Raw genomic sequence first — 14,151 nt, forward strand, 5'->3', positions numbered from 1 at the left:
ATTGTGTTTATTTGAAGTTTAACTTTTAAACTGTAAACATGATGTGAGACTTGGGAATATTTTCCCCCTAAAACATAGACCATTCATAAAAATACTTTTATTAATCAGAACGAAACAGTCTGATTCAATATTTTTCAGTCAATGGCATCATAGGTCAGCCAGTTTTAGTCACCTTTGGACGATTGTGGTTTATGTAACCAGAACATTTTGCACATTATGTAAAAACCACATGAGCCATTTCCCGAAGATTAGAGTCATACTGACTAAATTACACTGAAACATTGCTACATTTAATCAAAGCTGCACCGACCTAACCCTTTAGTTTCAGTCATGTCGACAAAAAACGTTTCAATGACCGTCTGCGTTTTATTTTGAATGAAATGATTCCCCTGTCCATCACAACAACACGGAGTCTGACCGCTGTCTGGAGCGGGCGCCGCCATTGGCTGACGGCATTCCAGGAGGCGTCATGCCATAATCCGATTGGCCGAGAGCATCCAAAAGAGGCGGGACCAATTCAGCTGCGACTGTCAAGATTGGCAAAGCTGCTGGCGCTGCTGCTGCGTGCAGGTAAAAAAAAAAAAAAAAAAAAAAAAAAAAGGAGCAAGCGACAGGAAAGAAGAAGAAGAAAAAAAAACAGAAACATTTACCCTGGCAGAAAGCGAGGACTGCGATGGGAACGTGGACGCTTTACCCTGCGGAGATACGTAAAAAGCGAGGTTTTTAAGGGCGCCGAGAGCACCTCCGGAGTCCTGGCAGAAAGTGTGGTTGAGTCGACCCATCGCTTGGCTCCTTTGTAGTTCAACTTGGACAGCTGCGCGTTTTCAAGCGCGAGCCCCATCAACAAAGAATGAAAGCGCTGAAACGAGGTGAGCGCCCGAGTGTGGTCGTGTGTGCTTTCTTTTTTTATTTTTGTATCTCCGCCGGGCACATTTAGGACCCTCGGAGCGTCCTGCTTTATGCCTTTATGTGAAGGTTTTGTGTGTGTGACGAGCGAACGCAGCGCATGTTTGTGTTTAAATTCGAGGAGGAGGAGGAGGAGGAGGAAGAGGGGGGGGCACGCAGCTAGCCAGCTAGTTATCTCCTGAGGCAGGCATGCTGTCCATCTGGCGGAGCGACATGCGGGAGGCTGTGCGGTCCTTGTCTGCCTCCTTTGTGCGCCCCCAGATGGCTCATTGACGGAGCTGTGTGTGAGTGCGACCTGGAGCAGCTCCCTCGGACAAAGAAAGCCAGGGCTCTTTCCTCTCTCTCTCTCTCTCTCTCTCTCTCTCTCTTTTTTTTTTTTTTTTGGTAACTTTTTCTGGTGTTCAAATGTCCCACCATCTGAAGCTGCGGATGGGAGCTGCAAGCGAGTTGGGGGTTTTGGAGCTTTTCATAGTTTCAAAGCTTTCACATTTATTAGCTCGTCCAAACGCAGAGAGGGGCATTCTGTAAACAAAAAGTTGGCCTGTTTGACAGCCTCTGTGATTTACAATCCAGCTGCTGCTGCTGGGACTGTTGTCTCTGATTTGTTTTTGTGTTTTTTAACTAAACCACCCTTACTTTGAATCCCAGTGGTTTGTGTCCCTTCTAGGGTTTTTTTTTTGTTTGTTTTTTTTTTCTGATAAAACATGAATGAATGCAAAGCAGCCGAGCAGCGTGGACTTCTTCTCAGATCACGTACAGCACGTTTCTCCAGAGGTCTGCAGACACAATGAACACATGAAGCTTCAAATCTTCTCTTGGATTTAATATCTTTGCCGTGTAAAATCATTGTATTGGTTTTATTTAAACACACACATGTATATATATATATTTATTTATAAAAAATACACGCATTCAAATTAAGGGAATTTTAATGGAACAAACTCCACTATGAAATGGAATTATTTCCATCCTTTTTGGTTTAGTTGTCTTTGTTTTTAAAAGCTCTCATCATTATAATGATTTAATTTGTGTTATTTAAGTAAAAGGGAATTCTCTCCTAACCTACAGGTTATGGGTTTGGGGAAATTGATCGGATTCAGATCTTCCAATAATGTTTGGTTCCAAACTAAAAAACGTGGGATTTTAAAAATAAAAATCAGCCCCCTCGCCATGGTCAATAGATTCCCTGGGCCACTGACTGCTGTGATGTTGATATGCACACAATCTCCTTTGTGAGGACAGGCGCTGCCCCCGGGGGTCAGGTTTCACCCAGCTCCACAGAAAGACATTTACTGCATTCTGCGGCCCACCCCTGGGATCAGGCATGCTCCATTTTGTGGGGAGATTTTCCTCCAGTGACCCACCGTGGGTTTAAAAAAAAAATACAAAGTTTGAACTGAAAGCTATTGTTTGTACACACGGCGGAACTTTCTACGTAAAAGTAACCTGCTTGCTTTCTCATTTAATGCAAACTTGCCCCCATTTTTGCACACATGGCTGCTGTCTGCTACGTTAGATACACAGTCCGTGGTTTCATTTCGTAGCAAACAGCTGAGTCTAGATGATGATTTTTAACTGCATGATTAGAAAAAAGCTCAGGATGTGCTGTGACAAGTGATTTTTTTTTTTTTTTTAATTTTCCCTTTCTCTTCAGCTCTGGACGATGACCATCGCCCCGAGCACGAGCACTTCTCGGCCGTGTCGGACAGCGACGACGGCTCCCCGCTCGACCTGTCTGGGAAAGGGATCCTCGCCAAGCGGCGTCGCCGTGGCAACCTGCCCAAGGACGCGGTTCAGATCCTCCGGAGCTGGCTGTACGAGCACCGCTTCAACGCCTATCCGTCGGAGCAGGAGAAACTCAGCCTGTCGGCTCAGACCAAGCTCTCTGTGCTGCAGGTGAGGGACACTTTGACACTTGTGGTCCTCAGTTTCTTTCGTTCGGATGGTTTTATTCTGTTGTTTAAATAAGACTGCCCCAACTTAATTAAAGACATGGGAAACTTTAATTTTACATCACAGGAACTCTATCACATCGCGGTCATTGCTGCCTAAAAGCGAGGCAATGACCGGACTGCTGTATTGTGCTGCTGAGAATGACACAATCCTGCTCCTGTCTTTGTCACTTTGTTGCATCAGTAGCAGACATTTCCTCTTTCCTCCTCTGCACACACAGGCAGATTACAGAGTAGTAGGATGCAGTTATGTAGTCAATTCAGTGGAATGCATTTGCTTGGCTTCTCTGTGGCTCAGCATTTTTGAGCTCAGATTTTCATTACTGCCAGCTGCCTGAGCACTCTCACTTGTCCGTCTTCCTCCGTTCTTCCTCGATGTACCAGTAGAGGGAGTGAGTCAGACACAGATGAAAAAAAAAAGATTGGAATTAAAGCCAAATGTCTTGCATCGTTTTAGATCCTTATCCTTGAACGGGATGCAGAAGCTGGGTTATATTTTCGGCTTGAGGAATTTAAACTTTCGTGCAGGTAATGTTCCGTTTACACCAACTGTTGTCTTTGCTTGCCCAGATATGCAACTGGTTCATCAACGCGCGGCGCCGCCTTCTCCCCGACCTGCTGCGCAAGGACGGCAAAGATCCCACCAAGTTCACCATCTCCCGGAAGGTCGGTGGTAAAACCGAGGGCCACTCGTCTAACGGAGGCAGAGCCAGCTCTCCGGAAATACACACGTCTACTACCTCTGCGCAACAGCGTCCATCTGTGATCCGCTCTGCCCCTACTCTGGACCTCAGCCTCCTGGGGAACACGGCGACGGCCATTCTGACGGGAGCGGGCTTCCCCGGTAAGCAAGGCTCGGTCCAGGCTCTCATGAAGCTGGACACTCAGAGCCTGCTGAGGGAGGCAGACGAAAAGGGGGCTCATGCGGCTTGTCTCAGCAGCACGGCGCCGGTAGCTAGCGCCACCAGCGGCCTCTTGAACACTCCTCCCCCGACTCCCCCGGAGCTGTACCCCACGCAGGACTTCAGCGACCTGAGGCTCCTGGTGGACGCAGCTCTGCAGAGGGCCGCGGAGCAGGACAGGCTCAAGGAGAGCCAGAACAAACCCCCAGAGACTTTGAAGACGGAACTAGTGCACACGAAGTGCGGCGCTTACAGCGACGACATGGGTCCGACCCCACCGCCAGAAGAACAAATCATGGATCCTTCCAGAGTGCAGAGTCTGATGGAGAAGGCCATGGCTGTTCCAGACTCAGCAGGAAGTTTGGTTAAATCTCCTGCCGCCGCACCCCTCTTAGGCTCAAGGATATCTCCTCTTCCGATGAACAAAGTCAAATGGACCCCCTCAGAGAAGGACTCTGGACCATCCAACCCGAACCAGCCTCAGCTCGTCTCAGCTCATCTCCCATCCATAGTGCCAGTGTCTGCCTTAGTCTTGGGGCAGCCAGATCTGCAGAGAGCAGCTGTAGTTCCAACCATCAGCCCAACCCCACAATTAGATTCAGCCTCAACTTCTGTCTCATCTCCCACCACATGGCCCATAGGCGCATCAGTGCCGGCAACAAGGCCAGTTTTAGAATCCCTCGTCTCTCCACCAGCCACAAGTCCTGCCCCGGTCTCTGATACGAGCCAGGCATCATCCCCAGCACCAGCAGCAGCAGCAGCAGCTGCTTCTCCTCCAGCTGCGACCTCACACCCGGCCTCTAAAGGAGTCGCACTTCAGCTGCCGCTCCACAGACCACTCCTAATCCCAGCAGCAGCAGCAGCTCTGTGCACGTCACCCGCCGTGTCACCCGCAGCTCCAGTTTCCACCCCGGGGTGTGCCGCCGCCCCGACTCCAGCCTCGTCTGCGTCTGCGATCACGCCTCGTCTGGGCCTCGGCTCCCAGCTGCTGCCTCCTCTGCAGCCCTCCTCCGCAGTGAGCAGCAGCTCTCAGAGGAATCCCGCTGTCGTGCCCAGCGTTTGGAGCATGGTTCACACTAACACCAGGCAGGCCAGTTCCCTTCAAGTGATGAAGACTCCGATTACCAAAGTGTGGGGGCCACAGCGCAGCATGCACACACTGAGCGAACCTGTGAACTAGTCGCTGCAGCGGGTTGGCGTGCGGACAGACCCTCTCAGACGGGACAACACTCTGCGTGCAGGAGAATGTATCTGTAGCCTGAGTCTTCACACCACAAAGAACACTAATGAGGGGATTCAGAGGCAGAACCTTTTATTGTTCGATACACTGACAGTGGTGAGGGCTGCTTGTTTCGTGACACTTTGATGTCATTCCAGAGTTTAGACGTGTTTGATTTTATCTTCACACATTTCGTTGAAAGGACGGTTCGGGTGTTTAGAAGTGGGGTTCTGCGAAAAGGTTAAGAACAAATATCCTACCTGTTGCGGATAGATCTTTGAACGAGCCCAGTTTGGAGAAATGGTGCATCATTTTGACCAAAGCGGATTGCTGCCATCTTAAAACAGCTTCATTTCTGCCAGAGATGGAATTTTAAGCAAAAACACTTGTTGAATTCATCAGCAATTAATTGATTTTACTTTAAACATTCTTCCCCCAACTTTACATGTTAAGATTTGTTTAAAGGGTTATCCACATCAGGTAAGATGCTAATTGTTCAGTTTTCCATAGAACCCCGCTTCAAAAGATCTAAGCTCTTGCTTTTAATGAGCAAGAGGGAAAGTATTTCTTATATGTACAAAGTTTAAATCTGTGTAGTTGTTAGCACAGCAGAGTTGGCCTCTCCCGTAGCAGTGCTGGACTTTATTGAATGTACAAAATAATCTGCACAAGAAACACATCAGCTAAGTTGCTCATCGTTCATTCCACTTCTAAATAAAGATATTTCTTTTTTTTTTTTTTTTAACTAGAACAACACACCACAGTTTTCTTGGTCTCAATAACTGTACGATTGAGATTTTACTGTTTTTAACGTGTTTGGTGCGATGCCTTTTTCCAGCACCCCCCCCCCCCTTTTTTTTTCTTTTTTTTTTTTTCCCCTCTGTTCATGTTTTAGTAAGACTGAGCAGAAGGGGCATTGAGTGAGTACACGGCAGCGAGCTGGACTTATTTCACCCCCCGCCCCCGTCGCCATGCCCCTTTTTATAGCCGAGCGGTTCCGTTTGTCGTCATCTCAGCTGCTCTGTACGTACCCCTCTGCCAGCATCTTTTGTTGCCAAATTCTATTCCGTGATGAAATTTTAAGTATTTTCTATTGATATGTCCAAAACGAATCCCCTTTGTGTCACGCGGCTGCTACATTCTGTTTATAGGTTGTGTTCTGTGACAGACTTTTGGGGGCCTTGGTGTCTTATTTGTGAAAAAGGTCGATTCACGTGTGCTAGCCCTTGACAAAACAAATGTAGCGCATTTAGAAGATGATATGATTGTTTTGTTTTGTACAAGAACACACACACATATATATTATTTTTTTCCTCCCACGTTTGTCTGATAGCTTCTGTAGAGTTTCTGATCATCTATAATGCTGTAGTTTCTGTGAAACTGTTAGGTTAAACCACAATATATATTGTCGACCGCTCTCTGGACACGTAGTGACCGTGACAGTGTGTAGAGGACCGCTGGGAACCTTTTTGATTAAATACTGTGGCGGGAATGTTGATACACCGGCGTGGCAGACTCGTGTTTCGTTCGAACCGTTATGTTGTCCATGTTTTAAGTCGTTTGAGACAGGAGAAGGTCTTATTACTGCAAACATTTCAACCATTCCAGGCAAACCTCCCGCACTACATCTTCGTGTGTATGTGAGGCCTCTCTGCCTTTTTCTTTTGTGTGAGCCAGTATAAAACATAGAGGTTTAGTTTTGTTTTGTTTTTTATGTTACAAATACGGGGTAGAATAGCGTGCATTTTTAAACTCATCCTACATAGATACACTGTGATGACGCCTTTGTGGTTGTGATACTGGAAAAAGCTGGCTAATGGTTTCATACAGCGACGTTTTTGTATCAGGTTTTACATGTAAGCTGACACTCGTGAGGAACAGACGTGCCGATGTAAATACGTTGAAGGTTGAGAGGGGGGGCTCTTTTGTTTTTTTGTTGTTGTTGTTTTTTTTTTTTGTACTAGCAGGAGCCTGGTCTCAAACTGTAGTTCCTATTCAGCCGGACAAAGTTAGAAAATTCCTTTTCCTGTTCGTGTTATAAATCATGACTGACTCGTGGCAGTATGATTGGCTGCTGTGCCTTAAGCCTTCAACTGAGGGATGATTTACCCGCTTGTTTTTTTTCCTTTTTCTGTTATTTTTTTTTTTGTTTCGTTTTCCTAAATATATATTAAAAACTCAATAGTCTGTGCAATATACGCCTTAAACTTTAAATGTGTTTTTGTATGAACATTTCAAAGAAATAAAAGTTCTTTTTTTTTTTCAAACATTTTTGTCCTCTCTTCATCAGAGAATGACTTGGTGACTATATCGTTTTCCTAATTGGTGGCAGAACTGGTATGCTTTTTACACAAACAGTAATGGGCTCCTGTGATCTGCTACACCACCGCTGCCTTTAAAGGGGCAGTTTGGTGCATCTGGTCTAAGTTGAACAGATTCAAAGTTGATGGTCCAGATGTTATATGAATAATTTCTATGATTATGAGTTTGACAGGACAAGTTTCAATGTGTTGAGTAGTCACTCTTCTGTTTTCACTAATAAACTAAAATAAAACAAAGTCGCTCCTAACTCTTATTGCAGTATTTATCTCTATCTATTTAGCTTGTTGGATATCGTATAATAAAACTCCTGAAACTGGTTTTGGTGTACCACCCCAAGATTATATAAGTGACCCCCATCTGGCTACTGCTTTCAATTTTGTCCTGGAGGGACCTTTATATGGCCAAACTTGGCCAGTTCCACAGCAGGCATCTGTCTTAAAACGGCTCCAATTCCAAACGTTTCATAATGGTTTCTTTGAGCTCTGTTTTATAAACCTTTACATCTCTGTCAATTTTGCATTAAATGGTTATTAAGGCTGAAACAAAATTCCTGAGTTACCTCCAGGATGCACTACAGCTAGCAGCTGCTGCTAAATGCACTTAGTAATTATGGAATACTTAGGTAATAACCTGTAATCCAAAATGGACAGTGTTAGAATGGTTTTTAAAACAGCATTCATGTGAACCATCCATGAGGTGGGAATGCTCCGTTACACTGGAGGCCAACCGCCATTAAACAAGAAAAAACTTGACATTGGAGTCATTTTAAAACAGAAACAAACCACTCTTAGCCTCACTCTGACTAGCCACTAGCTCATCAATCCAGTCAGAATTAAGCGTCATGCAGAGATGTCTGTAAGGAACAGGTAAAATGTTGAACATCACTGTTTCCACAGAACGTCACGTCTCCTTAAAGTCCATCTCACTTGTCTCATCTATCCTCCCTTCTTGTTTTTGAATATTTGATCTTTATATAAAATTTAATCAGAACGTCTCAGTTCCTAAAATGCACCCAGACTTGTTCGGAAGGAGTTTTTTCTTAAAGCACCTCCGCATTTTTCTTTTACGCCCAAAGTCATCGCGGTGCGGTCATCTCACGCCATAGATTTCTTTTTAAACACATGTTGTCACAAATGCCAGTGTGTCACTGGAGAGAGAGGGACGTCTGGGTCTGCTGCCTCTACGAGCCGGTGTCGGGTAAGTGCGATTAAAATGGATGAAATGCCACGGCGTGTTTTAACTCATTTACCACAAACGGTCCTCCAGATATGTTGGTTTGACGTAGCGTTAAAATAATTTAAAAATAAAAAGAATGAAGATGCTAATCCTCGTCAGTAAAACTTGAGCAAAAACACGTGGTGTCGAACGTTTGTTTATTTGGTTGCTGCTGCGAGATAATCCGCCTGAAAGGGAATATTTTTTTGTCTGCGTTCAAGCTGTCCGAGACCCAAACACGGTGATGGCCTTCTGAGTACACAACTGGAACTGGCAGGTATGATACAACGACGGTACATAAACATTTTATTTGCCTGTGCAGCTTCAACGCTCCTTCAACACAGACCTGATGCCTCAAGGAAAAAAAAACAACAAAAAAAAACAGCTGATAGAGCAAGAGAGTTTCAGACAATCAATTATAATCTTTAACAAGTGTGAATACGTAGCTCCTGATTGTCAAAAACAATCATATAAAAAAGATATTACAAAGATGTTGCAGTGCTTGTGTAGGTGCGGTAGCGAACTGGCAGAAAAAGGGGTAAACATGGCTGGTTCCGTATATAGCACTGAAACAAAGTCCAAAGTCCCCCCCCCCATGCACACAGCAGTGTTTAATGAATCATTAAAAAGGTCCCAAGCTTATCCCCATTATTGGAAACTAACTGACATTTGCCCTGGTTTTGGTGTTTAAGCAGACCAAAAACTAACGCTGGATTCCTGGATTCCTATTTGAATGACTTCCTGTCTACAGAGAGGAGTTGGTGATGGATGTATGGTGCGGTGTGTGAACGAGGGGGGGGTGGTGGCAGGGGTCGTCTCCTCCTCCTTCTACTCGTCATCCTTGTCTTTCGCGCCGTGTTTGAGGATGCGAGTGAACTCGGCGTAGTTGAAGTTGCCCTTCTTGTCGATGGGCGCCTCGCGGAACAGCTCGTCCACCTCCTCGTCTGTGAATCGGTCGCCCATGGTGGTCAGCAGCTCCCTCAAGTGGTCCTCGTGGATCACACCTGGGAAACGCATGCAGACACCGAGTTAAATGCAGTGTGTGTCTGAGAGAGATATTGGCTTCCGTTTAGAGATACTCACCAGATCCCTCCTCGTCAAAGCAGGCGAAGGCGTTGCGGATGACGTCCTCCGGGTCCGTACCGTTCAGCCTCTCTCCAAACATGGTGAGGAACATGGTGAAGTTAATGGGCCCCGGTGCTTCGCTCATCATTCCTTCCAGGTATTCATCAGAGGGGTTCTTACCTGAGGAACAACCACACTGTTATATGTCCACCTTTAAGACCGCTAACTGTTCTAAAACCAGCCTCTCTGTGTGTATGACAGCCATTCCACCTCACCAACCTAAAGAGTCTAAAAGAGTTGAAAGGAAGAGAAGGGTTCAGCTTCGGCTTTACTGGCAGAGGGATCGAGTGAGCGTCAGGTCTTCAAGTGAGGTTCAGGTGTGGACAGAGGACCATCAGATCAAGACCCTGTCGTGGCCAGCCCAACCTCCGGACCTGAACCTCATTGAAAACCTCTGGGATCCGATCAAGACGAGGACGGATGGTCACAAGCAACCAAACAGAGCTGAGCCGATTAAACCTTTTGCACCAGGAGTGGCAAAAAGTCACCCAACAACAACGTGAAAGGCTAGCGGAGAGCTCGCTAAGACGCATGAAAGCCGCAACTGGTTGCTTTCTGATCGCTTTCTGATCGCTTCCCAAGTTCAAACGTTAGTAATGTGAGGTCTAAAAATGAATAAAAGCTTGCTTTCTTTGCGTTATTTGAGATCTGAAAACCTTTCCTGTTGTTCTGACCATATGTCTTGTTCTGCAAAAAAAAAGCTCCATTTTACTCAAACACATACTTGTAAATAGTGACATCTGAGAAAACTCAGAAAAAGTTATATTTTTATAAGTCTTTTAGTTTGTGCCACTGTTTATAGTGTCTAGTTTTAGTGTTAAAACAGTGCTGGATGTAGAAGAAATGTTAACTAAAAAGATTCAAAGCAGCAGGTTTGGAGGAGCCAGTAATGAGCACCTTGCATTACCTGACTGTATCTTTATACTGGATAAATGCAGCACAACTGAGAATCATTTTGTTCCCAAAAGTTTTGCTTTTTTGGTCTCCAAGCCTGCAGGGCGAACCGTTTTAGAAACTTTAAGACATTATATAGTAATCACAGCGCTTTATCTCTAGCTGCAGCTGAGTAATCACCCTGATCTAAACCATCATACAGTATATGGTAACACACCAAACAGTGCTCCTTGTGACAAGTAAACTAACATTAAAATGTTCATTATGGGTTCGAACATCTCTGAGCTGCTCTCAAAGTCACAAAAACAGAGAGGTTTGTTTTACCCAAAGAGGCCAGCATGTCGTGCAGATCCTCCTTGTCGATGAAGCCGTCCCTGTTCTGGTCGATCATGTTGAACGCCTCTTTGAACTCCTGGATCTGAGACTGGTCGAACATGGCGAAGACGTTGGAGGTGGCCCTCTGAGGCCGTTTCTTGGTGGTCTTTCCCTTGGCACGTTTGCTCGACATGGTGGCGGCTGGGTCTGGACCTGTTGGACAGACAGTTTCCATAGGTCAGATCAAGAGCAGATTTATTAGTGTTTAGTCACTTATAATCAGAGTTTGTTTCAACATCAGGCTGAATGACAATAGCTGTGATAAACCCGTGACAATCACATCTCTTATTTCTGCTAACTTCTAAAATCCAATTCTCCGTACTTAGTAGTGGAATACATCCTAATATATTTTATTCTGATATTTTAATTGCAATCATTTTGATATACTGTATTGCCCAGCCCTATTTCAGTGAAAAAAGAATCAGTTGTCACACTGCCAGAACAGTTGCAGTCGAGCCATTATCCACACAGGAGGAAAAAAAACAAAAAAAAAAACATGGAGCAGTGGTGAGCCTTCCCAGGAGTGGCCAGCTGAACAAAATTACTCCAAGAGCGGATTGATGACTCATCCAGGAGCTCCCAAAAGAACCCAGGTCATCATCTGAAGCCCTGCTGGTTTCCACTCGCCTCAGTTAAGGTCAGAGTTCATCATTCAGCAATAAGAATGAGATGAAGGGCAAAAACGGCCTCCGTGGGGGGAGTTCCAAGGCCAAAACCACTGCTGAGCAAAGACCCTTGTCACATTTGCCACAACACATTTTGATGTAAATATTCTGTGGACTGATCAAACAAAAGTGGAACTTTTTGTAAAGTTCAGAAAAGCACACAGAGAAACATGGGAGAGGAAGCGTGATGGTCTGGGGCTGCTTTGCTGCTTCAGGTTCTGGACGACTTGCTGTAATTGATGGAACCAGGAATTCTGTTCTCTACCGGAAAATCCTGAACGAGGATGTCCGCCCATCGGTTCGTGACCTCAAGGTTTTTTTTTTCCTACATTAAAACAGATTGTTTTTTTTAACCCTAATAAATGAAATGAGATGTGCAAATGTGACCAAAAAAAGCAAAAATAGAAGAAATATATGTAAATGGGGGGGGTGAATGCATTTTCCCATGCAGCGCAGCAGAAGCCGTCTTCATCCAGACATTCCTGGGAATTTATACAATGTCTTGTTTTCATTTGCAGGTGGATTTTTTTTCCCCTCACACTTCCTCTGGAGAGAGAGAGAGAGAGAGAGAGAAAAATCACATTCTGGGTAAATGTCAGGCGCTGAGATGGGTGTGAAAACGACACGTCTTTCCAGCGCACGCCGCAGCTTTTACTTCCCATCGCTCCAGAATTATACCCCGGCACTCAGGTTCAGGATTCGCTCAGAGATGCATGTGTTGTTCATGTGTGTGTGTGTGTGTTTAATGACTGTTTTACACAACATAATGTGCTTAAAGACCAGATTGATTTTTTTTCTTATTTCAAAAAATAATAATAAAAAAAAATGTGCACATAAAATAGATTCACTGTGAAAAGGTTTTTCTACCAAAACCCCATTTCTTCCGCCGGTGCAATGCTTTCACAGCCTTGTGTTGCCTCGGCTTTATAAATAGCTCCCTGCCAACCTATTTTCACCACATCTCTACCGCAAAGGTCTCCGTGTGTGACATGGTCTGTCATTTATTTAATCAGGCAGAGCAAAGTCATATATATATTTTTGCCTGTGTGATTCATGAAGGCTGAGAGAGAAGCCGGTGAAGTCATGTTCTCCTCTTATCTTTCTATCCTGAATAAAAGTTTCACTTACACAAATTCGTGCAGCTGAATCACCTTCGAAGAGCTCCAATTTTTACTGCCGATGCAAATGTAGCGTTTATCAGGTCCTAACGAACAACCCGGCAGTCCTCTGAAGTGTTGCCATAAAGACATGAGGATCTGCGTGCCTGGCTGCTCCAGACACAGAGGGGGAAGAAAGAAAAAAAAAACTATGTGCAATGCAAACACACCTACGTCTGTCTATGATTTGTCTGCAGCAAGTCCTTCATGGGTCAGATTATTGAAGAACTATGGACGGCGCTGGCCCCTTTTAGTTCACCGCCACTGGAGCGCAGAGGAAACTGGGAACAAAACTCCACGTCAAGAGGAATTCCTGAGTCTGACTGGAGCTTTTCTCTGCTGCCTCGTTGGTCAAGTTCTCTCACAACACCCCTTTTTCCTTCTTTTTTTTAAATATCTACAGGTATTTGATCGAAACCAAGGAGTTTTTAAAAGTAAAACGACTGAACTGAAAAGCATCCTTGTTTCAATTCAGGACTGCTTGGGGTTTGACTTCCCATCGATGTAGCTGAAGTCCAAACAACGAAGACTTCTCAAATCATTACAAAAAAAACAAAAAAACATGACATCCAGTCGCAGTGGGTTTAGTATGGTGGCAGCGGCTTAAAGCAACTTGTTTTTGACAGCGTGGCTCATGAACTTGGCTTGAATTGACAATTGTACTTGTTCCCTGGCCAGGACAGTCCTCTATAGTCCCTTTCATCTAAAAAGGAAGGGGTGGGGGGGATGACAAAGATCCTCTGTCCTCCTGCCTGTCCAGCACACACACACACACACACACACACACACACACACACACACACACACCAGTCAGGCCAGCTGTCATCTCCAACTTCAGATCCTGCAGGTCAGCCTCTGCTGGAGGTGAAGACTGAGAGGAATGCCACGAACAAACAGAATGGAGAGGAATGTGAGCTCTGACTGCCAATAAAGGACATCATCAGACGTGTGTGTGTGTGTGTGTGAGTGAAGGAATAAGAGAGTTATGAACCAGACAGGATTAAATGGGTCATTGGAAATTCCCCATATCCATCAACCATAGTATCCAACAAGCATGTTGAAGCAAATCTTCAGCTGGATGATAAAGGCTGATGGGGAGAGAAAAATAAAAAAAAAGGATACTCACTTCTTCAGAAGCTCCCCCCTGTAACTCTATCCTCCCCTCCAGCACTGGCACTAAAACACAGAACATCCCCAGCCCTCCATCCACACACACAGCCAGAAACATCCCTGAGCTCGTGTGAAAAGCAGCTCCAGCCCTCACCTCGGCTTCAGGCAGGAACGACTGGGACTCCTTCTTGTCTCCGGCTCCGTCACACAGCAGACTGGGGGAAAGGAAGCCAGCAGCCCTGAAAGAAAGTTTGCTTAAAGAATCAGAGCCTTCCTCCTCCTCCTCCTCCTCCTCCTCCTCCTCCTCCT

General features: G+C 45.2%; 2 protein-coding genes across 2 annotated transcripts; one reads left to right on the forward strand and one right to left on the reverse strand.

The window, feature by feature from the left end:
* The first annotated feature begins 585 nt into the window (after positions 1-585).
* LOC108239820 (proline-rich protein 36) lies at positions 586-7,537 on the forward strand. Its single transcript, XM_017422771.2, has 3 exons — positions 586-869; positions 2,561-2,802; positions 3,429-7,537. Exons 1-3 carry the CDS (start codon positions 851-853, stop codon positions 4,938-4,940), a joined length of 1,773 nt encoding a protein of 590 aa, XP_017278260.1. The 5' UTR covers positions 586-850; the 3' UTR covers positions 4,941-7,537.
* A 1,120-nt stretch (positions 7,538-8,657) lies between these two features.
* Positions 8,658-14,129, reverse strand: myl9b (myosin, light chain 9b, regulatory). The gene is made up of 4 exons (XM_017422916.3): positions 13,997-14,129; positions 10,860-11,063; positions 9,600-9,761; positions 8,658-9,520 (listed from the first exon to the last, which is right to left on the reverse strand). Exons 2-4 carry the CDS (start codon positions 11,041-11,043, stop codon positions 9,345-9,347), a joined length of 522 nt encoding a protein of 173 aa, XP_017278405.1. The 5' UTR covers positions 11,044-11,063; positions 13,997-14,129; the 3' UTR covers positions 8,658-9,344.
* Positions 14,130-14,151: the final 22 nt, after the last annotated feature.

The sequence above is a fragment of the Kryptolebias marmoratus genome, linkage group LG4, assembly GCF_001649575.2.
Source record: "Kryptolebias marmoratus isolate JLee-2015 linkage group LG4, ASM164957v2, whole genome shotgun sequence".
Taxonomy (NCBI): Eukaryota; Metazoa; Chordata; class Actinopteri; order Cyprinodontiformes; family Rivulidae; genus Kryptolebias; species Kryptolebias marmoratus.

Bases quoted from the DNA above. Each gene is read 5' to 3' on its own strand.
- myl9b (XM_017422916.3), bottom strand. From the start codon at position 11,043: ATGTCGAGCAAACGTGCCAAGGGAAAGACCACCAAGAAACGGCCTCAG. The intron at 9,762-10,859 runs GTAAAACAAACC...GTTGTTCCTCAG, and splicing joins CGACATGCTGGCCTCTTTGG to GTAAGAACCCCTCTGATGAA. The intron at 9,521-9,599 runs GTGAGTATCTCT...TGCGTTTCCCAG, and splicing joins CTTTGACGAGGAGGGATCTG to GTGTGATCCACGAGGACCAC.
- LOC108239820 (XM_017422771.2), top strand. The intron at 2,803-3,428 runs GTGAGGGACACT...TTGCTTGCCCAG, and splicing joins CCAAGCTCTCTGTGCTGCAG to ATATGCAACTGGTTCATCAA.